General features: G+C 38.1%; 1 protein-coding gene across 3 annotated transcripts; it reads right to left on the bottom strand.

Annotated features, from left to right (window-relative positions):
* Positions 1–1,296: 1,296 nt before the first annotated feature.
* LOC107958182 (adenine phosphoribosyltransferase 1) lies at positions 1,297–5,526 on the bottom strand. Of its 3 annotated transcripts, none has more exons than XM_016893868.2 (7): positions 5,188–5,526; positions 4,780–4,890; positions 4,561–4,671; positions 3,329–3,421; positions 2,924–3,073; positions 2,624–2,682; positions 1,297–1,667 (listed from the first exon to the last, which is right to left on the bottom strand). In XM_016893868.2, the coding sequence occupies exons 1-7, from the start codon at positions 5,375–5,377 to the stop codon at positions 1,614–1,616; spliced, it is 768 nt and encodes a 255-aa protein (XP_016749357.2). In that variant the 5' UTR covers positions 5,378–5,526; the 3' UTR covers positions 1,297–1,613. The 3 variants fall into 3 exon arrangements, with proteins under 3 accessions (XP_016749357.2, XP_040950106.1, XP_040950107.1); XM_041094172.1 differs by having other exon boundaries at positions 5,215–5,488; XM_041094173.1 differs by lacking the exons at positions 1,297–1,667; positions 2,624–2,682 and having other exon boundaries at positions 2,924–3,159; positions 5,188–5,516.
* Between the last annotated feature and the right edge of the window lie 8,236 nt (positions 5,527–13,762).

Here is a 13,762-nt window from a genome sequence, read left to right as displayed (position 1 = left end):
ATGTATATCTAGCCCCCCAGGGACCAATTCCATACTCTCTTTTTTTTTTATTGGGAAGATGGCTGATTAAAATAAGTGATACAATTAATTCATTTTTCTTTATTTTATTTAGTATATATATTTTAGGGAAAAAAGTTTGAGAATAAATACTTTGGAAGAGCATGCGGGAGGAAGGTTATTTGAAAAGAAACAAGTTTTATTGGAACGTCTGACTTAAAAAAAATTATACACACAAGTTCATGATTTGGTATTAGACCACTATCAAGTAAGACTAAATCCACAGACAAGGAAAAACCATAATAATAATAATAATAAAAGGGATAATGGCAAGTGACAAAATTAGTTCTCAAAAACAGATCCTGGTTATATATTTTAGTAAGAGGTTCAGCATTCATAATACTTAAATTTGTTTAACCGGGCAAAAAAAGACCACCCATAAAACTCCAAACAACCAAGAAAACAGTCTTCTTTATCCAAATCCTCATATCTGTAATGGAGCTCATGCCCATTCATCGGCACCTGAATGTCTCCTTGTTGCATCTTCATTTTTAGAACCACACCAAAACTTAAGGTTTGGAGCAGAAAAGAGCCCCGCACTTGAGAAACATACAATTTACAAACTCGACATATTAAAGTTAGAAAATTTTTTTAAGGGTTAAAATAAAAATACAAATTGTGGAGACAAAGTATGCCAAAATAATTAAATTGAATTACTGAGCTTAGAATTTAAAATCGCGATATAACCATTTTATCCCCTGGCCCAAGACCAGTGATGCCCCCATTAAAATTGATATAATACATACCATGAATGTAATATATACACTGACTAATTGCCACATTTGTGAAATGATGACGAGACGGGAAATACCCTCAGCAGTCAGCAATTGGCAAACTAGTTTGATGCCATGGAGCCCAAGGCAGGGTGAAAAGCTAGTCTTGGGTCCAAAAATTAAAATGCTTGGCAAACAAAATAATGCAAGACAATAGTTGCTTAATGTTGTCTTACAGAGGGTGATGAATGGTGCAGAAATATGAGAGTTTACACTAGTCTCTTCGCTTTGGAAGTTCAAAACTAACTGCGAAATTCTTTTACCCGACGTATTACCATGTCTATAAATTTTCCCCTGAAACTTTGTGCAAAAATTGTCAAACTACATCTTATTTGTTATATGTAACCATACTTCAATCATTGGCTCATAGGTGATAAAATGTGAAATGTTTTTTTACTTGGGCATAATTTATCGAAATGTGCTCGCACTGAGGTATTTGTTCGCATCAAAGGTTAAAACCGGTGAATTCAGTTTGAAAACACAGCAATGCCATTAACAACATAATATACCTTTCATCATATGATACAAGGCAAATCAACCATCCTTACAGGCAGGAACATAAAGCTTTGTCCTCCATACTCGCTCTTTAGAGAAACAGGAAACATCAACATCTAAGTTATCATACTTCTTAGTTCAATCTAACGTCTCACCTTGTTTACCTAATGTAGCTCTTTTTATTTAACATAGTAGTTATTCAAGGCTTTCGGGGAAAGTTCTGGCCATGTTGCAACACTCAATGAAGGCCAATAAACAAGCTCTTGCATCACAAAATATGTAAGATGATCAAGTGGAGCTTACAAGAACAAACAGTGGTTTCTCTCCTAACCATTCCCGTCCCTGAAATATAAAACGAGAAAATATTAAAAAGGAAGCGGATGACTAGGCATAAATGTATAATATACTTTATCCTTGACACATAGCACATGAGACATCAGAAACCAACATTAAACACAAGTTAGTAATTTCAAAGGTCTACTAGTTGATACATCATACATGAAATCAAGAAAGGTGTATAGCAAAAACTGAAACGAAGCTATATTTTAAAGCTCCAATAGACGTAGTTTTCAGTTTACTGTCAACACGGACCTAAAATTTTCCATGCAAACTTACATCCATGCTTCAATGCTGTAGTAGAATTTGATATTAACATTAATGATTACATGAAACTTATTGCCATAGACTTTGTTAGTTTTATTTTAATAGAAATGCACAGGCCTACCATATAAACCTCCAATGGACATAAAAGGAAAAACAAATGAATGAATGCAATTGGTAAAAGAATAAGAGGTATCACACCTTTCGAAACCTTGCATCATGCTCACAAAGAATACTTACAGCGGTATTGAAGATGACATTGACATTATTTTATCTCTAAGAATTTATTTCTGGCCTAACATGTTCCAGCATAGGTTAGCCTATGAAACAAACAGATATGAGATTCATCCTTTCACCTAGTATGACATTAGGAAAGCCCAACAATTCTGATCACCTTAAGCAATATCTGGCAGACTTTTCCATATACACGATCTACACTTTTTTTTTTGCCCTTCTAAAGATGAATTAGAATTCTAAAAGTTTATAATTACTCCCTTGATATGCGCAACTATAAGCTGCTCCATAGAACATTTATGAATAAGTTAACTACCGCAACCTTTAGTTTTATCAGTCATAAAAGTTCCAGACTAATGAGTCTGTGTAAAGCTAAGCACTGTTATAGAGACCTATAGAATACATTAGTTTAATGAATTAATGACTAACAGGTAGCAGGCAGGTCTGAGATTAGAAACACATACCTTTAGCTCGGGTAATTCAATAACACAAGCACACTCCACAACATGCACCCCTACGCGTTCTGCAAAGAAACAGCTAATCATATAAACATCATTGCCCTAATAAGATAAACAGGAGCAGGTTGATGTTCCAACACATGGAAAAGGCAATCCTAAGGCACTTGTTCTCCTCCTTAAATCACAGGAGCACTTATAACCAAACATGAAAGTGACTGCAACAGAGCAAAGCCACTCTCTACCATATTATGGCACATAAAGATCAAAGTAAGCAAGGTCCCTACATTCATATTTAAATTCAAATACCGAGTAGCCTGATTGCAGCAGACAAGGTTCCACCAGTGGCAACAAGATCATCTATTATCAAAGCACGTTCTCCTGCTTTGACAGCATCAACATGCATCTCCATTGTGTCCTTTCCATACTCCAAAGAATACTCCTCCGATAAAACCTCCCCTATAAAGATCCAAACGTTTAACAGTTAACAGAAAGATCATATTCCTTTGAACAGTTCTTGAATGTGTTGGAGAATTTGGCAATAGCTGAAACAGAACAGAAGGCAAAATTATCCACAATGAACCACATTATCATAAATAACAGCTCCTCATTGCGGTTCTTTAGTAGCTAATCAAAGTTTCAATGCTATTAACAACTTGCAGCAACAGAAATGTAAAATTCATTAGGAGATAATAAAGGAAGAAGAGGATGTACCCGGCAATTTATTGGGTTTCCTCATAGGAACAAACTTTGCCCCAATAGCCAATGCTATAGGTGGGCCAAAAATGAATCCCCTTGCTTCTATACCTGCATTTTGCCATCAATATTTCTTCAACTAAAAAAATCAAGACACACTTACAACATATATCAAGAAAATGCACAAACATTATTACAGTAAGAGGAAGATCAGACAACATAGAATGAATGAAATTCAGTCAGCTTCACAGAAGCATTATAATGTCAGTGTCTTCCATTGCAATGTTTGAGAACGCGGGGGGAAACAAATCAGTAATTTTATCACTCCCCCCGCCAAAGTCCACTGGAATATCCAATGACATCGCCATATCATTTGCTACAGCAATATGATTAGAACCACCAAGAAAATAGGATTAATGATTTGGAAGGGGAACAAAGGTATTACTGCTAGAATTGCTACTTTGATTACTTTCCCAAGATTTGTAGTGAAAATGAAAGTCATGAGCATTGGAAGAACAAAGCAAACTCTCACTGAACCCAGCAACACTCATATTGGTTTCAAGATTAGGACAAAAGTCGACGGATTTAAGAAGCTTGACTGCTCGTCATGCTCCATAGGAAACGAGAACTGGTGAAGAATTTGGTGTGTGAAATCAAGCTGATCTTCTTTGGAGAACATTCTGTTAAATGAGTCCCAATCTTCATCATGAAAAGCTGCAAGAGACTCCATCTCATCTCTTGTAAATTGAGAAGCCTTGGGGGGGGAGGGGTTGTTCTCTGCGCTGCTAAAGATGTTTTGAGGTGAGAAAAGAACTAGGGACATATTTATACCCCAAATTCTAAAGAGAATGTTAGCAAGGACTGACTTACATTAGTTTATGGAGTTCTTAATTCCAAAATCATTATTCTGTTACTAATCCAGGAGTCCACTGGTGAGGCCAAAACCAGGCGAAGTACAACTCATTGGAAGGCCAAGTTTATGCATTTGTTCTATTAGACTAATTGGAAGGATTCAGTGACTCTCGAACACCTTGGACCTGATAAAATTGCAGTTACAATGACTTAATGGTCCAAGAACAATCATTGAGAGGTGACTAAATGTGATTAATTAATCGTTGAGAGTGAATGAAGCACGCGTATGAATTCGGCTAATCTTCCCACCAAGTCTCGTACAACCAAGCCCATCAATCAAGTGATTTTCATGTGTTCATAAAACAGATTGATACTAAGAACTAAGGCAGAGGATTTACCTGCAACGACAGATATATCTTTCCCTCTGTACCTCTCAACAAACAAATCAATAGTATCACGAAATGCTTTGGTATCAAGAAGCAAAGTTGTTATGTCTTGAAAGATTATCCCTGACCAAAAGGAAATGACACTTTAAAAAATCAATAAATAAAAATCTGTAGCAAGGGGAAAAAAGCAGCAAAATGCAAAGAAGAATAAAGGGTAGTTTTCCTTTTTACCAGGTTTTGGGAAGTCAGGGATGACACGAATCGCAGAAGAAATGTTGGAAATCCGAGGGTCTTGTTCATCTTGAGACGCCATATTTGGTCGATTTGCAGCTGAGTCACTCGCTGCTCTTAGTCAAAACAGAAGACACCCAATCAGATAGGGAAAAAAAAGACGGTATGCATGAAAGGGAAAGGCTGCCAGTTGAACTAGACACTCACTTACCAGCCAAAGAAACAGCCCAAAGTTATTAAATAAAATAACTAAAAAAATTACCTTAAAAACAAAGTAACCACTAATAATCTACTTATAAGAATAAGACCAAGCTGCCCCTAACTAAAAGATCTTGATCCTATGCCCTTTTTACGTTAATAACCCTTCAACAATATAGTACTGGGGAGAGTAAAAAAACAAAACATTGCCTGAGCAGAGTGGAGGAAGAAGGGTACGCCTGTAATTTCGCAAACGAAATGCCGGTAGCTGGTAGGATGAGAAAGGGATGATCCAGCCGCCGTTTCGTTTGGGGAACACGGTGTTGTCAGGCGGAGCTGTCGTTGGCAATTGAGAACAGATTGGATTTGAAGAAGAGAATATCAAAGCCCTTTGCAACATTTTTTAGCCGCCAACGACTATAAATAAAACAGCAGAAGAAACACACACACACACACACACAAAAAGGAGGGTCAAGCTGAAGGAGATTGGGAGAAAGATCACAGGAGTAATGTTGTTAAAAAGAACTTCGAGGAAACGTAGAAATTTGGGAATTGTAGAGGGTAATTTGGTCTATACGCGAATAATGTCTGAAAACTCTCACTAAACTAGTTCTAGATTTGGTTAAATGCTGCTATTGGTCCCTATAGTTTACTAAAGTTATGGGTTTAATCCTTATTCTTTAATTTAGTTATTTTTAGCCCTTGTACTTTTCAAATTTTAAATTTTCAGTTCTTTCCAAACAATAATTTTTAAATTTATTAAGTTCTGTTATTTTCAAAATATGATGCGAAAAACATATTATCAGATGTGTATAACTATATCAGTTTATTATTTCTACATATTATTCACTAAAAATCCTATTAACAGATTAGCTACAGTCATTTGTATAAAGATTAAAATTTCAAATTTGAAAAACTATAGGGATTTAGAATGACCAATTGAAGAATATAGACTAAATCTATAACCATACAAATAGGACTAAAATTGAATTTCTGTAAATATAGGATTGAATTTAACTGTTATTATTTGAGTCGGGACTAAAATTGGCTAATTCAAAAAATATAAGGACTAAAATTAACCAAATTAAACTACAATTTGCAATGAACAATCTAAAACTTTCACAAAGTATAAGGATTAATAGCAGAATTTAACCAATTTCTTTTGTGGATAAAATGTTGGAATTTGATCAATTAGTGATATGGTTCGGCGTCTACAATTGGAGCGGATATTATTAAGAGTCCGAGGTGGACCGGTTAAACGAGGCATCGTCCAACCGAACAAGTGGCGTGAGAATGAACTTAAAACAACGTCGCCATCTTCTTACGCAATTGCCCCATCTTAAACAGTTTTCGACTATATAAAACACTGCGCGCTATTGAAAAAGATAGTGACACTTTATGCCTTCATCCATTGGAACACTGCTACAACACTTTAGCATCTTATGTTAGCAGCCTTTAATTTGCATATCCCAGAATTTTGCTTTATAAAGTCTTGTAATATAATCATAATGTGTTGGATGCCTATATAGAAAAATTAATGCATTATTAAAGTCTAAACTTACCTAATATTATTATATTGAGGTTTAAAATTTCTTTTCATAGTAAAAAAATGAAATAACCCACATGCCTTTCATCTCCTTAGCTATAATAACTTTTGCAGTAATAAGCTTTTGAATTATGTGAGAAGTTCAATGACTCTCTGCTAACTGATTTAGATAATAGACATAAAAGGAGAACCCCATGTGGAGTTCATTTCTACTTTGTAATAGTTATTGTCTTTTGTTTTTGCACCTCCAATGGAACTAAAAACTGATTATGTAATCAATGACCTATATACACGTATAATATTAGCCACTTGAAATGTCATCAGAAAATTGGAATTTTCTATTGCTTTTAATGATTCATTTTTATATTGATTTGTTGCATTCAGTACATATTTACTGCAAAAACCGAACCTAAGTTATAAGAAAAGGTAGTTTCTAGTTTCTTGACTAAATAGCTAGTAAGTAGGAAGTAGGCAAACCAAATGAAACTTTCTGGGTTAAGAAAACTAAATAAATTATACAAATTTTCAACAACCAATTTATTGTGTTCTTGATTTGCGTTCATGTGATGTTTTGGGCAAATAGGAGTGGGGAGTGGTAATGGAACTTTACACCAAAGATAGTGAGCAAAGGGGGATTAAATGGACTCGTCATGATGTTTGGCTTGTGTATTTCGATGTTTCGGTAACTTCCTCAACTTTTCCAGAGAGCCTCCTTCCTATTACAAAAAATATATTTTGATTAATCAACCGACATTCTCCATTTCTTGCATAGCAAGTATATTGTATGACTAATAAAAGCAACCAAATTTGTATTTTCCCAGTGAATAGAAATTGTGGTAGTTGAAATGAATTAAGTTTAATGCTCCTACTTTTTCAAGTGAATCACAAGCTTATGGTATTACTATTAGTATTTTCGCAACCCAAATCACAATCACAATACATTTACAACTTACTTTTTCTAGTTTCAAACTGCAATATATCTTTTAAAGAAGTAAACGAAGGTCAGAGTGGGTTGTTTTTGTTTGGACTATAAAAAATACCTGCTACACGTGGTTCCCAAGAGGTAGTTTGGGAGAGACTCTATAGGGTATTCTCTGATGCAATTGCTTTCAATCTTCTAAGAGCAGCATTTCAGTATTCAATTTAGCTGTTAATTTATTGGTTTCCACGGATGAGAAGCACCCTTTTCAATGTAGGTTGTACCATTTTGAGGCAAGGTGGATTATCTATCTGCAGTGTAGGTGTCACGGACTTAGATCTTTTTCACGCGACTCGTGCGGTCTTAAGCAGTTTCTTTACTCAAAAACGTCTAAGTCAGCCTAACTCGCAACAATTGAGGATTCAACAGAATTCCTCTAAGGCACCAACGAAGAACAATAGAAGAACGAAGTAAGAACGAACTTGAAAGATGAACCAAAGTCACATAAAAACAAGAACACTTGAAAGAAAAGTTTGAGTGAATGCTCTCAAAATCCTATTAATAACTGAATGTCTTACAATGAGCGGAGAGGCCTCTATTTATAGCTGAGCCTCCCCAAAATCAACGGTATAAATCAAAGTACATCAATGGCTACGATTAAAAGCTATCTAGATATCAAATCTCTAAGATTACATAATCGTATCTCCTAAAGATTACATTTAATGTCTAGGATCACATATCTCTGAAGATCACCTTCCATATTTACCAAGCTCTGGAGATGGGCTTTTAAACTCTCCAGGCAATGGACCAGTCCGATTGGGCCAAATGACCTCTCTCGAATGCGATGGATCGTACGAGTTCGTCATGGTTGCGGGCTCCCATGCGCAATCCATGACATTCTACCCCACTTTTTCTAGCGACGCCCTCGTCGCGTCTTCTTCATGGAACTGGTCAATCTTTCCTTGGAACTGCCACAATGCCTCAGCAGGTTCCCAACTTGCTTCGCTGTCGGGAAGTCCCTTTCATCGAACTAAGTATTCATGCCGCGGTCGATGGTACTTTTGTCTAATCAAACAATTTGCCTCAATGTTTTCAACTTCACGTTCGTAAGAGACCTTTACCCCCATTGGTGCTCGTTCAGAGTTGTCTCGATTCGAATCCACTTGATCTCCATGAAATGGCTTAAGCATGCTTACATGGAACACTGGGTGGACTTTGAGCTTTGCTGGCAACTCAAGCTTGTAGGCCACCTTGCCTACTCTCTTCACAACTTTAAACTACCCTCATACCTTCGCACAAGCCCTTATGCAAACTCGTATATCGTAAAATCAAGTGTAGTTTCGCAAGGACTGAGTCACCCACCTGAAATTGCACATCTTTTCGATTCTGATCGGCCCACTTCTTGCTGCGCTTACTTGCCTTGTGTAAACAAGCTCTAGCCAAGCCATTCTTCTATTGCCAATCTTTTGTAAATTAATAAGTTACCAAATTTGGTCCTGTATAACGGGTCACAACAGCGTTGGGTGTGAGTGGTTGTTGGCCCGTCACTATCTCGAACGAACTTTGATTCATGGCCCCACTTCGCTGCAAGTTGTATGAAAATTGGGTCACATTCAACAACTTTGGTCAATCCCTTTGTGTGGCACTTACGTAGTGTTGAATATATGTTTCCAACAATGCATCTACTCGTTTGGTTTGCCCATCGGTTTGCGGATGCATGCTCGTAGAAATGTTCAAGTCTGAGCCCATTGACTTAAACAGCTCCGTCCAGAACCGGTCCGTAAATCGCCCATCTCGATCACTGATAATAGACAGTGGCACTTCCCAATATTTCACCAAGTGTCTAAGAAATAAACAAGCTGCCTCCTCAACAGGGCACTCCTTAGTAGCCGGAATAAACGTTACGTACTTCGAAAACCTGTCCACCACAACAAGAATACTCGCAAACCCATCAAACTTAGGCAAACCAACAATAAAATCCATGGATACACTCTCCCATAGTCTTTTAGAAATGTGCAAGAATTGTAGCAAATCGGCTGGAGTCTTTAACTCGACCCATAAGAGGCCAGTAGTAACAATCCTCCAAAAGGGCTAAAGTATGGTACATCCTTTGATTACCCGCCCATCTTGAGTCATGACACTCCTTCATGACTTCCTTACGTAATTTCCCATAATGGGACACATAGAGAGGGTGCCCATAAGTGTATAGCAGCTCCCCATCAAGCCAAAATCTCTTCGTTTTTCCCTCCTTGGTAAGCTCAATCAAATTTTTGGCTGTGGGATCATGAGACAATCCCTCTCGAATGCGTTTCAATAAGGAACCATCAAGTTGGCTAATTGCTGCAAACTCCATCTTTTGGCTAAGTGCGTCAGCCACAATGTTGGCACTCCCCGGCTTATACTCTATTATTAAATCAAACTCAGTTAGGAAAACTTGCCAACGAGCCTATTTGGGAGACAACTTTTTTTAGTTTAGAAAATAATTGTTAACAACATTATCAATAAGGACCACGAACCTGGAACCGAGTAAATAATGCCTCCATGTGCACAAGCAGTGCACCACAACAGTTATCTCCTTTTCTTGGACCGTGTACCTCCGCTCTATCTCATTAAGCTTTCGACTTTCGAAAGTAATTGGATGCCCATCTTGCATCAGTACTCCCCCAATGGCATAATCTGATGCATCCGTACGTACCTCATAAAGCCTCGAATAAACTGGCAAAGCAAGTACGGGCTCCCTCGTCATCGCATGCTTCAATTGATTAAAGGGTCCTCTCACATTGCGGATTTCAATCCCATACCTTCCCCATTTTCAACATGTCTGTCAAGGGTGTGGTAATTCTAGAGTAGCCCTTGATGAAGCGTTGATAGTAGTTCGCTAACCCAAGGAAAGATCTCAACTCCGTCACCTTGGTTAGACGCTTTCACTCAACAATAGCCCAAACTTTGCTCTCATCCATTCAAATCTTGCCACCTCCCACAATGTGGCCTAGGAATGACACTTCTTATTGGGCAAATGAGCACTTCTCCTCTTTGACGAACAACTCATTTTCCCTCAAAGTTTGGAACACCTCCCTCAAGTGTCCCACATGCTCCTCAAGAGACTTACTATACACCACAATATAATCAAGGAAAACAACCACAAAACGATCAAGAAAAGGTTGAAATACCTTATTCATTAGGGTGCAGAATGTAGCTGGGGAATTCATGAGACCGAAAGGCATCACAAGAAACTCATACGAACCATACCACGTCACACAAGCTATCTTTGGCTCATCCCTTTAGCTATCCGAACTTGATGGTACCCCAATCTTAAATCCAACTTGGTAAACCATCTCGCACTACTAAGTTGATCAAACAAATCTATAATAAGAGGAATAGGGTACCTATTCTTCACAGTGATCTTGTTTAGAACTCGAGAATCGATGCATATTCTCAACGACCCATCATGTTTCTTTTGAAATAATACTGGTGCATCATATGGAGATTTAGATGGCCTAATGAATCTTACATATAAAAGTTCCTTCAATTGTTTCCGCAACTCTTCTAATTCCGGCAGAGACATACGATAGGGGACCCTTGTTGGTGGCACCATGTTAGACACTAACTCGATCTTGTGGTCCACCTTCTTTTTGGGTGGCAAAATTTTAGGCAATTGAGCGGGCATCACATCTCAAAAAGACTGCAACAATTGGCCCACTTCTTTCGGGATCTCACTAACGGACTTAACAGTATCCTCGATATTCAAGGTGGCTAACTAGGAGACTTCATCTCTGCGTACTCCTTTAGCAAATTGAATTGCTGACAGTGTTTTTCCCTCCAAGCTTCTTTTTCTTGTCATTCTCACCATGCATTGATGGTTTAAACCCGAAATCACCATGTAATTACTTGAAGGAACAATAAACACATTAATCCGATTAAGGAAACTTAATCCAACCACAAAATCATAGTCATCAAGCGATATTACCTTAATGGATACCTTGCTGGTCCAATTGCTAAGTTGGAGATCCACCCCCTTTGCAACCCCTATGATTGGAACACTTTTTGAGTTCATCGTTTTGATTCGACCCGACTCATTCTCTATCTTGAGGCCAATTTTACGAGTAGCCTCTTCGAACATGAACAAATCAAACGCATCTGTGTCGACAAGCGCATCCAATTTCCTACCGGCCACAATGATGTCTACAAACATCAGTCTATGACTCGTCCTATCTTTGACACCCCTTAGTATTGAACCAAGATTGTTATCATCCACATCTGACTTTATTTTTGCTTCCATAGCAGAGAATGCGGCCTTCTTTGGACAGTCCTTAATCATATGTGAGCCATCACAATGAAAGTAACTTATAAGCCCACTCTTTCTTTTGTCCTAAGGCTTCTTACCGTTGTCGTTCCTAGTGGGCCTCTCTTTATCTCCCCCACTATTGCCCTTTAAATTGAATTTGGGATTAGAAGAATCAGGCTTATCTTTCTTCCCACCAAATTCAACAAACGATTCTGCTACAGACATGGCCTTGGTAAGCTCTTGGACTTATCGGCGTTGCAACTCTTGCTTTGCCCATGGTTTCAACCCATCCATGAAGGAAAAAACGCCTATTTCTCACCCATATCTGATATTTGAAGCATGAGTTCACTAAACTCCTGCACATACTCCCTCACAGTGCCTTATTGCGCAAGCCGACATAACTTTTCCTGAGCCTCATCCTCGACATACTCTGGATAAAACTGTGTTTTGAATTCACATCGGAACTCCTCCCAAGTTCTAATTTCAGTCTCACCACGTCTCACATCGATGGACCTATGACGCCACCAGAACAAAGTAATGTCAGAAAGATATATACCAGCAGTAGTTATCTTAGTGGCATCCTCCGTGATGCCTTTGGCATGGAAGTATTGCTCGATTCCCCATAGAAAGTTATCCACATCTCTTGCAGACCTTGTTCCCTTGAACTCATTAGGCTTGGGAACATCAACACTAGGCTTGAGTGTGACAACAGCTAACCCTTCATTGCCCAAAACAGCCTTGTAAATTATGAGTTCACCCTTAAGCTTCGCAATCTCCTCTTTCAAGGTCGTCATCATAGCCTCAATGGCATCATCCCTACCAATTAGCTTTTCAACATTATCCAACACATATACTTTAAGTTACTCCAGCATAGACTGCAACCCATCATTGAGCTTATCATTGACATCATTAATCCTCTCATTGATATCTCTTACGGATTCCTTAAGAGTGATGACTCGATCCTCTAAAGCTGACAGTATGTCCCTCGAGCGACTAACTTTCCTAGCCCTCCCACGGGTCTCCATTCCCTCAGCATTCTCAGCAACTTCTTTTGACATCTTTCAACGGTGCCTTCGAACGCTGGCTCGGATATCAATTGTCACGGGCTTAGATCTTTCCCACGCAATCCGTGTAGCCTTAGGCAGTTTCTTTACTCAAAAACGTCTAAGTCAGCCTAACTCGCAACAATTGAGGATTCAACAGAATTCCTCTAAGGCACCAACAAAGAACAATAGAAGAACAAAGTAAGAACGAACTTGAAAGATGAACAAAAACCACAAAAAAATAAGAACATTTGAGAGAAAAGTTTGAGGGAATGCTCTCAAAATTCTATTAATAACTGAATGCCTTACAATGAGCGGAGAGGCCTCTATTTATAACTGAGTCTCCCCAAAATCAACGATATAAATCAAAGTACATCAATGGCTACGATTAAAAGCTATCTAGATATCAAATCTCTAAGATTACATAATTGTATCTTCTAAAGATTACATTTAATGTCTAGGATCACATATCTCTGAAGATCACCTTCCATATTTACCAAGCTCCGGAGATACACTTTTAATCTCTCCGACCAGTCCGATTTGGCCAAATGACCTCCCTCAAATTTGATGGATTGTACGAGTTCGTCATGATTGCGGGCTCCCATGCGCAACTCATGACGTAGGAACATTGTTAGAAATTCATGGAACTCAAGTTTTGTGGCTGATATGCTATGCAATAAAAAAAATATATCCCCACATTATTAATCAATAATCATCAAAATCATAATCTTCAATATTTTGTTAAAAAAAATCGATTTTGTTCACATGACTAATATTAAGTTGAAGTTTCATCCGCATATTAAAGATTTTAAGAATCGTGAAATTGATTTGGGAATCATAATCATGAATCATGGTCCAAATGCAAAGCAACGACTGAGTCGGCACCCAAAGACAAGGAAAAGTCTTGGCAGCAATCTGCTGCTTTGACGCAGGTCTTGCCTGCCTGGCATCCCATATTTTCCTGAATTTCACCGCGTTTTGATTTTGAACTC

Source organism: Gossypium hirsutum, chromosome D05 (assembly GCF_007990345.1).
Source record: "Gossypium hirsutum isolate 1008001.06 chromosome D05, Gossypium_hirsutum_v2.1, whole genome shotgun sequence".
NCBI lineage: Eukaryota > Viridiplantae > Streptophyta > Magnoliopsida > Malvales > Malvaceae > Gossypium > Gossypium hirsutum.
This window is presented reverse-complemented; position numbering and strand designations above follow the sequence as displayed.

Bases quoted from the DNA above. Each gene is read 5' to 3' on its own strand.
- LOC107958182 (XM_016893868.2), bottom strand. From the start codon at position 5,377: ATGTTGCAAAGGGCTTTGATATTCTCTTCTTCAAATCCAATCTGTTCT. The intron at 4,891-5,187 runs GCAATGTTTTGT...GACTAAGAGCAG, and splicing joins TCTTCCTCCACTCTGCTCAG to CGAGTGACTCAGCTGCAAAT. The intron at 3,074-3,328 runs GTACATCCTCTT...GGATCTTTATAG, and splicing joins GAAACCCAATAAATTGCCGG to GGGAGGTTTTATCGGAGGAG.